At 47.1% G+C, this 12,361-nt stretch overlaps 1 protein-coding gene across 1 annotated transcript in view; it reads left to right on the top strand.

The window, feature by feature from the left end:
- CC2D2A (coiled-coil and C2 domain containing 2A) overlaps window positions 1-12,361 on the top strand; it is a 353,444-nt gene that overhangs the window by 64,090 nt on the left and 276,993 nt on the right. Inside the window, exon 5 of the mRNA XM_069202617.1 lies at window positions 11,564-11,659. Within this exon, the coding sequence (XP_069058718.1) occupies window positions 11,564-11,659 (96 nt within the window). The remainder of the gene's footprint in view (window positions 1-11,563; window positions 11,660-12,361) is intronic.

The raw sequence follows: 12,361 nt of genomic DNA, 5'->3' as shown, positions 1-12,361 counted from the left end.
TTTATAGCCAGAGGTTCTACCGCAAGGGCAAAGCACAGGGGTACCCCTGCCTGGTGCTGCGCCTGACCCTCCACCTTTCAGAGACCAATCTGCTGTTTTAACTTGAGGCGTGTTGTCAGTGTACGGTACCTGGATCTAGCTTAAGTAACGTCGGTGAAAGCTCATGTACTTCTACGCACCTCTTGGGTAAATCCAGCTCATGATGCTCAAACCTTGTTCGAGGCCCAAATTCCTTGTGGTGTGTAGTAAACATGTGAGCCTGCAAATATTCTGTGATGTGCTACAACCTGGGATGAAGCCGTAATGGTCTTTGTGTGTAAAGGTGCCCATCACGTTCTGTAACCTGTGAACTAGGACCTTGCATAGTATCTTTTTATTTTTTTTCTGACGAAGAAGGATTCTTTTATTTTCGGTAATAACATTACAGCGGCCTGGTGTTTAATGTGATTTGGATATTTGAGATAGAAACGTTAAGTCAAACAATAATAGATGTAAAGCTTTTAGTCTATGAATACCTTATGATCATGTCTTTTATGTATTATATGTTGATATGAAATGTCGCATACAAGTATCATATTTTTTTTGTGTTGGAATTTTTTATTGTTATTTCGTATCATTAGTCAGGTACATAAAGCAAACAAAATCCCCTTTTTTTGGGACTATACAATCTTTTCAATCTGCGATCATTGTATACAGATATACCAAACGAAAAAGCAGTTTGAACCAGTATTAATATTTACATTTAAGAGCCAATATTGCTTGCATAGTGGTCTCATATCAACAAACAGTCACGGTGTATAAATCCGGAGAGTGTTCAAACTTCGTCAATATATGATATAGCCATAGGTGTCGGATATATCCATATCGTAGTGTTACTGTATTACAGTACCAGTATGTTAATAGGTGTATTTAGCAATTGTTTAATAATCTCTCATTAACATGGTCTATATCTCTAACGGAATTGGGACATTGTGAGGTTATTTGTTGCTATCCCTAGTAGTAGCCCTTCTCTAATGAGTTCATGGGGCCAAAAGGAAGGCAGTTTCACAGAGGGGATTGTAAAGACTCAATGAGTAATGATGTGGGGGTAGTAAATTCGGGCGGTTTCCGTTGATGGAATGTTGGTCAGAGGTGGGTGTGTTGTTCTATCCTAATGTGTAGGAAAGCGATTTGCGGTATGCGTTAGAGTGGTGATGAGATGATCTATTGCTAAGGAGGGGGATGTTCCCATGATTAGGGGGTGTTCTACTTAGTTGGATAATACTGGGGAGGATGATAATGATGTTAATCCTGAGAAGGAAAGGATGGATGAGAGGGGCCATGAAGGTAATAGCACCAATTATGGTAATAGTAATAATAATAAAAAGGATGACAATGGTAATCGTGGTGATGACAGTGGTGGCTGTAACTATGGTGACCGAGGGGGAGCAAGGGTATACAAGAAGAGAAGAGAAAAAAAAAGGGGGGTGTGGGGGGAATAAGGGTGACACAAATAGAATCAGGATTATATAGTAGGCGAGGTGATGTTGCTAGGAAGTAGGGAGGACGGTGATGATGATAATTTACTAGAGGTGATGAAGTAGATGTGAAGAAGCAAGGGAGCGTTGGGGTTGGAAAAATAAAGCATCTGTGCTGAATTGAATTGCGGGATAATAGTAGAATTGGACGTCATTGTTGAGACATCATTGTTGAGGCGGCTCCATCAAGGGAATGGAAGGGCGGATATAATATAGCTGAGGGTAATATTGCATAAATTAATAGGGAGATGATAATCTTCTGTTTGTATAAATTAGGTGGTTGTGGTCCGTCGTAGGGTAAACTTAGTTCGCCAAGTTGGGTAGGAAGGGTGACCATTGTTTGTAAAAATACATCAGTTTTATCCTGCAGGTCGTATATGAGGCGTTCATGGGAGGCTGCATGATACATTGCGCTGATCCACTCTTCCTGTCTGAGGATAATAATTTTGCCGTAGCCAGTGCGGTATGCAATAATCGGCTTTGGGGCCGGGAGAGATGTTGCAGCTCCCCTGTATCGTGTAAGAGTATGAGAGATGGTGTGAGTGTTGGCGGTAAGGGTAACACCTCTCTAAGAGTACGTCCTATCACCCGCCAGAAGGGTTGTATAGCGGTACAATCATGTAGGATGTGGGTAAGATCACAATGATTGTGAGGGCATCTCCAGCAGGACGCATGGGATAGGAGTCGTGCCGCAGATAGTTTCTGGGGGGTCCAGTACCAGTCATGTAGAGTCTTGAAAAGACAGAATTTCAGGCGTGCCTCATGAGCTCCTCGATCTCTAGCCTCAATTAGGTCAGCCCAGTCCTCTAAATCATAATCTTTCTGTAGTCAGGTTTGCCATTTTTCCTTAAGGGAATTGAGAAGTGGTAGTGAGAAGAGGTGCCGATTCAACACCGCTTGTAGCCCCGATACAGCCCCTTTCGATTGGCCCCATGCTTCTAGGGATTGAAGTTTTGGAGAGTGTGCCAATCGTCAGGGGGAACGTCCTAGTCGTTGTACTAGACAGTGTCGTAGCTGTAGGTAGCACCATGAATAGTGATCAGGGAGATCGAATTCGCCCTGGAGTTATCTAAACGTCTTCCAGCTATCTCCAGAAACGAGTTGATCTATCCTTATGATACCTTTTAGATACCAGTCCCTCCAATGAATGGTCTTACCCCCTATCTGAAACCCTCTATTGCCCCATAAGGGGGCTCTGTCATGTAAATATGGGTCCATTTTCAGAGAGCGGTGTGCCTGTCGCCAAGCTTTCCTCATGGCTCCAATTATGGGGTTGATGGCTTGTTGGTCCATCAGGTCTGTGTTATATATTATCTGTAGGTCATGAGGAGCCCCTGCAAGTGCCCTTTACACTGTCACCCAAAGTGGTGGATCCCGTACATTCGGGAGTAAGAGGGTCATCTGCGATAGATGTAATGCGGAAGAATAGTGTTCTACAGAAGGGAGATTTAAACCTCCAAATTCACGTCGGGCTAGTAATGTGGCTCTGGGCAGTAGTGGGCGCATGGATCCCCAGACGAACGCACGGATGCAGCGGTTGATCTCTCGAAGGAGGGCTAGTGGTATATATAGGGGGAGCATACCCAGTACATAGAGGAATCTTGGGAGGGTTACCTTTCGTACTGCCTGTACTCTGCCCCACATGGAGAATCCTAGTTGTTTCCATTTCTCAAAATCTTGTTTCATGTTATTAATTAAGGGATCTAGGTTATCTGTCACTATTTTTTTCTAGGCCTCTATTTATATCAATGCCCAGATAGCGGAGACGTGAGTGATTCCATTTAACCAGTGAGCCTTGTAGGGAGGAGCTGACTGTTACAGGGGATAGGGGAAGAGCCTCACTTTTATCCCAGGTTATCCGGTAGCCTGAAAGATGTTCAAATTCCGTTAATATCTGTTTAAGAGCTGGTAAAGAGTTGGGTAGGTCAGTGAGAGTGAGCAAAATATCGTCTGCATAGAGGTAGATGGTGGAGCATCTGCCTGGGATTGAAATTCCTGATATTAGGTTAGAGCTCCGAATTACCGCTGCAAGGGGTTCTACAGCTAATAAGAATAGTAGGGGGGACAGTGGGCAGCCCTGTCGGGTTCCTCTGTAGATCGGAAAGGTGTCAGACAGAAACCCTCCGCAGTTCACCTGGGCTGTTGGGGAGTCATAGAGTAATTGTACTCTATTGATGAAGTTAGTCCCCAGTCCAAAGCGTTTTAGGATTTCAAAGAGATACCACCATTCTATTTGGTCCTAATGCCTTCTCTGCATCTAATGAGAGGGCAAGAGCTTCTTCCTGTGAGTCCCGTGCTGTCCATATGGTGTGAAATAACGTACAGAGATGGTTCCTTGATGAGCGGCCCGGTACAAAGCCTACCTGGGTATGGTGGATTAGTGAAGGGATAATTTTTTTGAGTCATGCTGCTAATATCGCTTCTAAAATATTTGCTCCCTCCATTAAGTAGTGAAATGGGGCGTTAGCTACCGCAGAGAAGGGGATCTCTCCCTGGGTTGGGTAAGACTGTGATAGTGGCTTTATTGGAGATAGGGTGTAGAGATCCTGTGTGGTCGGCCCCCTGGAAAGCTTCGTATAGGGTTTCTACTGTATCGGTCCCAGACCATTTATAGAATTCGGACGTGAACCCATCTTCCCCTGGAGCTTTGTGATATGATAGGTTGGCTATCGCCTGTTGGATCTCTATCTTACTAATGTCGCCCTCTAAGAGCGCCCTACCTTTGGCCGTAGGACCGGGTATATTTGCTCTTTGCAGGAAAGCATCCAGGCGGTCAGTGGCTTCTACTGTTTCTGGGGTATAGAGGGCTTGGTAATAGCTGCCGAATTAGTTTGCAATTGCCTGTGGGTGCGTGAGGAGGTCGTTGTTTCGGTCATTTATTGCTGGTATGGCTAAAGTGATTTCTCTTTGGTGTAATTGGGCGGCTAGTAGACGGGCTCATAATGGCGGCCCTTTAGCCTTTGCAATGCATATTCCGCCAGATAAGTGTAGAGGGAGTTGAGTTCCATTTTAGCTTGTTCGAGATAGCGGCGATTAAGTGGAGTAGGGGTTCGCGTATATTCCCTGGTCGCGTGGGCTATCCTGTCTTCCAGTTTGGCCTGTTTGTCTCTCTTTTGGGCGTTGGCAGTGGCAGCGTCTCTCATTAACTGACGTCTAAAAGTTGCCTTTGCTGCTGCCCATAGAAGTTGGGGTGAGGATACTGAGCCTTTGTTATCTTTTAGGGATGTGGTTAAGTGAGCTTTAAGTTGCTCCTTTCCTTTTGGAGTTCTATATCTGGAGTTGGGGAGACGCCAGGGTTTACGGCTGGGTCTGATCATCCCTAGTTCTAATGTTCGTAGGACCGGGGAGTGATCGGATAGTGCAGCTGTGAGGATATCCAACATTCTTATCGATTGTACCAGTCTCTGATCAATCATGAAGTAGTCTAGACGCAATTGGGTTCCATGGACTGGGGAGAGAAAAGTGTATTGGTGGTCAGAGGGGTGTAGTAGGCGCCAACAGTCCAATAAGCCATGGTCAGAGAGGACATCACGGAGTAGGGCCCTATCTGTGTTGGTGCCTGCATCGAGGCCACTTATGCGATCAAGAATGGCATCTTGTACAATGTTCCAGTCTCCTCCCGGTATGTATTGGGGGGCGCCAATCTGCGTGAGTAGCCGGTTGAGAGAGAGAAAGAAAGTGCGTTTAGAGCCTATTGGGGCGTATATTGAACCTATGCAGATTGTGGAAAGGCCTACCTTAATTTTGGCAAGGAAGTAACAACCTTCCGGGTCGTGCCATGTTTTGAGCAACCGGAACTGCAGTGAACAACGAATTAGAATTGCCACCCCGCATTTCCTCCCAGTACCTGTGTTTTGTCGGGCATGGATGGTCTTCCGCTATAGAGCACTTTGCCAACCCAGTCTCTACTAAGTTTTTCAGATTTCGCTGAGGTTAGATGCGTTTCCTGTAACAGGGCAATATCAGCATGTTTAGAGCGTAAATAGGATAGTACCTTCTGTCATTTGACATAGTGGGTCATACCATGTACGTTCCAGGAGAGGATTGTGAGCAGGGTTGTCGTTCCCATGAGTGCTGTATAGGTGAGGTGTACTCTGTAGAGTATATCTGTATTTTGTGATCGGGGAGGGAAGGGGATGGGGAGGAAGAACACGGGGGTATCAAATGGGGAGTAGCCTTTTAGGAACGTGTAGTGAGGACAGTGGTATAAGAGGTGAAAACGTGATGTATCTAGGCGCCTCAGTCACCAGGGGGAGTAAATAAGATCTATACAATTAGAGGAAAGGTTGGGAAGCTCTTAAAATAAAGAGTTGATTTGTGCACTAATGAGTAAAGGATGGAAGAGAGACCTGTAGAAAGAAGAAAAAAAAAAAGAGAAAACTTGCTATCGATAAGTCTATTAATCTGCAGGTTTGAACCTGTAGCGTCCGCGCGCCAAAAGGATATTGTTATGGGTTGTAGGTATAATGGGGGGTATTTCAATGTTTCTTAAAAAGCTTTGGGAGCCATCAGGCAGCCTCCTTGTGTTATGTGTTACGTATCACAAGTGTAAGTAATGGGGTGTTGGGGGTTATGTATGAGGGAGCCCAAGCTCGGAAGGGTGGGGGGGAGGGGCCTGTGGGGGCATTCAGTATTTCTCATGCCTGTAAATATATATGATTCTTGATGTACACGTAACAGTAGTGCGTTGAGCATCATAAGTTATAGTGTATAGTAATGTAGTCCACAGGGGTTCGTATGAGGACTCAGAGAGCAGTGGCCCTATGATGGGGTACATGGGATGTGTATGATGTTATTAATGTTAGCCTGGGGTAGGTTTTGCCGCATGAGTCCGATTAGGTGTGTACAGTTCGTGTCTCTGTTAGTGGCGACTCGTTCGTAGAGAATCGGCCACCGGTCTGGAGTCTAGGGTCTACGTGTGGGTGGGACCAATGGGTTTACTGATAACACAGTATAGCTATATGGCCTTGTTATATTGGTGCCCTGCCTATCTTCCCTGTTGATCTCGTATGAGGGAGGCAGTTTGTTAATATGAAGTCAACCTTTCCCATACCTAATGCGTATAGTGCATTGTAATGGTAGGCGTGATAGGGGTACCTCTGGAGGGGGGGAGTATTCAACCTCATAGTACAGATATTAAAAAGATCTGGTCATATATGTTTAAAGCAGAGTATATGGTTTAAAATGACATATTCAAAATAATTTTTACATCCTTCAGAATTACCACTATATATCTGTGTAGGGGTCTCAACTATGACTCTGAGGTGGGTTGAGAATGTCCTAGTCAACAGACAGCACCCGTTAAGAACCTGTATCCCAGAATAAGAGGGTGGCAGTAGGATCCCAGACCGCCCAAATCCCTCCCCATCAAGGATGCAGTCTTGGTTTAGAACAGTTGGGTATGCCACTTATCTGTCCAACGATAGGTAGGCCTGTTGCTGAATGCAGGTCCGGCATTCCTTCGAGATTCTGAGTATTCTTGATGTTCAGTGACCTGAGGCATCATTCAGGGGGGAACGGGATTTGTCCCTGCCCATGTCTTGGGTATGGTCCATTACTGCCTGTAGTACCTGTTCACTGTTGTCTTGTGGCTTAGGAAGGCGGTCATACATTCTGCCTCTCTTGTGGGAGGCAGGGCGTTGGGGTTGGGCTCGTAAGAGTGCAGCTGAGGGGTTGGTCCCGGCCTGGGAGGAGTCAGGGTCCTGATGAGATGTCCGTGGGATATGAAGCAAGATCATTGAGGAATGAGCTGAGGTCATCCGGTTCGGTGAAATCTTTGGATTTACCACAGTAAGTGATCCACATCCTTGCGGGTTCGAAAAGGCCATATTGAATGTCTAGGGTCTTAAGTTGCGGTCTAATGGCTAGGAACGCTTTTCATTTGTCAGTCTAGAGAAATCTGCAGCTACTCTGATCTCATGGCCGTCTAGAGAGACCGGTCCTTGTGTTTTAGCTGCAGATAGGACTTGTCGAGCCTGTTCATGTCTTAGAAAGCATGCTATGATAGGCTGTGGTTTGTCGGAAGTAGCTTTATGGGGTGTGCCGATTCTGTGTACTCTTTGAAATTCTGGTGGTGGTGAGAATTCACTACCGAAGAGATTGGGCAGGAGTGATTGGAGGAAGGCTTTGATATCAGATCCTTCCTTGCGTTCCGGGATACCGAAAAGGCGTATATTGTCTTGGCGACTCCGGTCTTCCAAGTCAGTAACCTTTGCTCGGAGGGATCGTAGTTCAGTTTCTTGGTCCGGTAGTGCCGCCATTTGATCCTCCACAGCAGTGAGTCGTTGGTCTAGAGCGTCCGCTATGTCTTTGAAGCCGGCTATATCCGCTCGGATGGAGGAGGATGTTATGGTTAAATCTGTAATCTTCAGGTCCATTGCCTCGAGATGACGTCCCACTGAGGCGATCTCCTGTAGTATATGCTCTGTGGCTTCCAGGGTAGGAGGATCCGTTGGCTAGGGCATTGGTCCCGGTGTTGCCGTTTGCGCTCTCATGGGTTTTGATTGTGTGATAGCCTCTGAGAACGGAAGGTGTCTGGAGTGTGTGCCTGAAGGTTTCCCGTTGGGCATTTCCTTCGGAGTGTGAGGAACTCTAGAGGGTAGATTTTGTTTTGTGGGCACATGATGAGGACAGTGTATGCCGACCACTCTCCTTATGCCCTTTAGGTTTAGGCGTTGAGGCCATATCTGTTGAAGGAGGATGGTCCTCGTAGACAATGATTGGGGGGGAGGGGGATGAGTTGGCACGAGGTGTGGGCTAGTTAAGAGGCTATGTGGGCGGTGGGGGGTTGTTCCCACTTTCCTTTTGGGCCGCCTATATGTTATTAGGTCCCACTCCCTGTGACAGCCGCTATTTGTGTTGTATGCTGAAATCTGCCTTCAGACCTCTTTCAGGCAATGAGGTTGTTATCAAAGAAACTGAGTCTATGGCGACGGAGGGGGGCGAAAAGTTGAACCAGAACATTTACTGTGTCGCGAAGGGTGACATTGTCATTGGGCACCGGGTTCTGCCCCTCCGTTTCCGTGTTGCCCCGATATGGGTGCCTGTCTCGTCCTTGTTTTTCACTCTGTCCTTCTGCTAGTATTTCACTTCTTCACTACCCTCATCTATTCACTCTATCCTTCGGTTGATATTTCTCCTCCTCACTACCCCAGTCTTTTCACTCCGTCCTCTTTGTGTTGTGGTACTTCACCCCTCAACCGCCCTCATCCTTTCACTCTAGTCTTCTGATGGTACGCCACCTCTTCACCACCCGCGTCTTTTCACTCAGTCCTTCTGCTAGTGTGTCACCGTTTTCACCACCCTCGCCTTTTTCCACTTTGTCCCTCCGTTGGTGGTCCCCACCTTCGCCTCCTTCGACTTGCCACTCTGTCCCCTTGGTGGTATTTCACCTCTCCACCACCCAATAGAGATGTATAGAGATGACCTCTCCCTTCAAGGCATGTGCGTTGCAGTTGGGGATCAACAGCCCTCATGGGTTGAAAAATGTCCTGCATTATTGTACTACACGCAGAGAGTCACTTGGAGCCGCGCGTCTTATTTTATGCACTGCTAAACCAGAGCTCCTATGCCAGGCTGTGAAGCAGGTAGTCCGAGGATTGCAGCGCTGCCCATGGGTACGGGGCTCGACTGCTCTGCTCTTTCGGAGTGCGGCCGCAGCGCCTATTCCCCGAGGCCAATTCTCCAAACCGGCGGGCCTCGCACTCTAGGCCGCGGCTCGGCGCACGGCCACAGGCTTCAGATGGTTCTGTGTCCAATGCCACTGTGGGTGCTGCGCCCCGCCGAGAGGATCCGTTGCCTCCCCGATCTGTGCGTCCTGCGGTTCCGGGAGGCTGCTGGGAGGCTGCCCGCGGCGCATGCCGCTCCCGCTGTAGCTGAAATAGGACCGAGACTCCTATGCCAGGTTGTGGAGCGGGTAGTCTGAGGATTGCAGTGCTGCCCGTGGTTAGTGGATTTGAGTGGAGAGGGGGAGAGAGGATGAGGGGGGCTCCGTTTCCGTTGATGCTTACCCCTACGCCCCCCAGCCCCGAGCTGGTGGTCTTGACCGCACTGTCCTTCCAAAGTGCAGTCGTAGCGCCGATTCCCCCGGGGCTGCTTCTTCGAACGGGTGAGCCTCTCACTCTAGGCCGCGGTCGGGCGCATGTCCGTAGGCCTCCGATGACTCCGCGTCCGATGTTGCTGCGGGCGCTGTGTCCCGCTGAGAGGATCTGTTGCCTCCCCGGTCTGCGCGTCCTGCAGTTCCGGGAGGCTATTGGGAGGCTGCCTGAGGCGTATGCTGCCCCGCCGTAGCTGAAATCTGGCTCGGCGCGCAGAGCTTCGTCCTCAGGCGGCCATTCTCTTCAGTGGCCAAACCACGCCCACCCCTTACATAGTATCTTAATGCCTTAGTTGATCATGGTTAAGGGCATACATGATGGAGTCCCAGTAGCCTCTGCTGGGTTTTAGCATCATACTAATGATGCCTTCTCTCAGGGTCTCTGAAAATGCCTGACTGCTTGGCCTTGTTGTAGGTCTCAAGTAGTTTCACTGATAGTTGAGGTGTCAGGGCTTGATAGAGTCCACTCAGGAAGGTGTTGCTCCTGGATGCCTTTCCTCTGGGCATCAACTATCTAGCCTCCTTCATTTTCTGTTGCTGGATGTCTAACTCTAAATCCTCAATCATAGTCTCTGTAAATCTGGGGAGAATCATTCCGTTCCTACGAGATAATATGCTACAGAAAATAAAGCCTTGGGCCTTGTTTACGACCTCTAGGTGGTGTTTTAGGACTTCATCAATTCCAAGTTGTGTCAATGCTATGGTGCTGTAGTTCAGGACAACTACTGGGGATGGGACTAGCTTTCCTTTTAATAACCAGGCTAGGAGCCTACCAAATTTACCCATCTTCATGTGGAGTCTTTTTGTTCTTTCAAAGTGAATCTTTAAAGCCTATCCCTATGCCCTCTCGAATTGCACTGTTTCAGGCTGCGACTTAGGAATTGTAACCTCTGAGTTTTGTAAATGAGCCACCCTCTTCTCCTTATCTGTCAGTTCAGCCCACAGCTGGCTCCTTATTCTGTATATCTTGCCAATACAGTCCCCACTCAGAAACACGTTCATAGTTTCCCATTCATTTGCTCTACTTGTATCCTCAGTTATTTTCGAAGTATGTATACAGGGGTGGCTCCTCCGTTTGGGCAGAGGAGCATGGCTTCCCTGCCAGCAGCAGCAGCTGCCAAACTTCTACAATACAACGATTATAAACTATGATTATTATCATTGTATTGTAGAAGGGGAGGGGCCACAGGCCGTGACGAGCACAGGGGGGAGTGCTCAGCACTCCCCCTCAGTACACATGTATGTTTGGCCGGCCGTCTCTGGCCGGCCAAACATACATGTGCACTAAGCTCTGTCAGGCAGACTCTCCTAGTCTGCCTATGAGCGCCCCGGCTGGGTGCTCTAACCAATCCGAATACTGCTGTCAAGCAGCGTTCAGATTGGCCGCAGGGCAGGCTGGGAGCCTGTGCCTGCGGCAAAGGAAAAAGGAGCTGTGCGATTGTGGTGGAGGCGGAGGCACATTCAGGTACGTTTAAAAAAATAAATTCACCTCCCCCCACGCCGCCCTGCCCTGTGAGCCGCTACTGGTATTCAACAATACACTTATATCCGTGAGACAGAGGGGTCTGCTTTTCGCTGGTGACTGTTGGACAGCCTGCCATGTGCGCCAGGGTATTGGTAACAATTGACTGGTTGCACCCTGCTAGTTGCGGGGTGGGGCATAGGTTGGTTGGAGGCTCCTGATGATGTCATGTAGGATGAGGTGGATATAAATATTTTAGCCACTTTTTCTCATCTGTTTGATGAAATCCTATTGGAGGTTGATGCAAAGATTTTGAAGTAAAAATGATCCCTACCATTTAAAACGTATCAAATCACATCTTTGTTTTGGGCCAGTTAAAAATACCTAACATTTTACTTAGAAAAAAAGTATACTGCTCGGTGATGCATTTGTCATAAATAACTATTGTATATTGTATTCACTGGTGTTAATTTTTATTATGCATTGAAGTCAAAAGCAGAGAGTGCTTTAGAGCAAGAGTCAGGAAGCCTACCACCAAGGAGGTTGTCAAGCATCAGAAACAGAGCAGCAACCACTAAGTTTGAGGTAAGAAAGATGGTGTTTGTGAATGCAGTATTTGTGAAAAGCTGACACGCAATGTCATTCTCATGATAACTCATAGCTGCTGAATATTTTTTTCGAACTTTCTCTGGTCCAGTGTCAGCTTTTCGAAATTAGTTGCCCTTTGAGGCTGGTGTGAACATGTTATTTTGCCGATGTGTAGTAATGTCTTTACCAAATTGTTCTACTGTATTTAACAATACCTGTTGTGCTCTTACAGCATGTAATAATGTCTGCCCTTGAATCAAACGCAAAATGTATAATTCCAAAGCAAAACTACATTGCATTTGCATGGTAAATTAGGACGTTTATCATAAAGCAGTCACCTTATCTTTTTAAAGATTTTGTTAAATCGATAATCAGAGCAACGTTGGAAGTCATTAGCATCTCAAAAGTTTATTGACGGCGTAAAACTCGCCATGTTAGAGCTAAAACCATGAGACATGAATCTAGAAGAATATGTTCGACTATCACGCTATGGTGGGTACAGGACGAGTTAATATCCAATGACACCCGAGTTTCTCTTTATGTTTCATCTTTGCTTCCATAGGTGTCAGAGGAAATGTGGGTAATATCTTGGCCAGCCCTTAGGATATCCACGCTGGTTCCTTTGTGTAATTTATACCATACACTTTGTTTACAGTTGTAAGCATTATAAGCTGGATAAATGTACAGTGACTGTGTACA

The sequence above is a fragment of the Pleurodeles waltl genome, chromosome 1_2 (genome assembly GCF_031143425.1).
Source record: "Pleurodeles waltl isolate 20211129_DDA chromosome 1_2, aPleWal1.hap1.20221129, whole genome shotgun sequence".
Lineage (NCBI taxonomy): Eukaryota > Metazoa > Chordata > Amphibia > Caudata > Salamandridae > Pleurodeles > Pleurodeles waltl.
The sequence above is the reverse complement of the archived record's forward strand: the minus strand, read 5'-3'. Positions and strand labels throughout refer to the sequence as shown.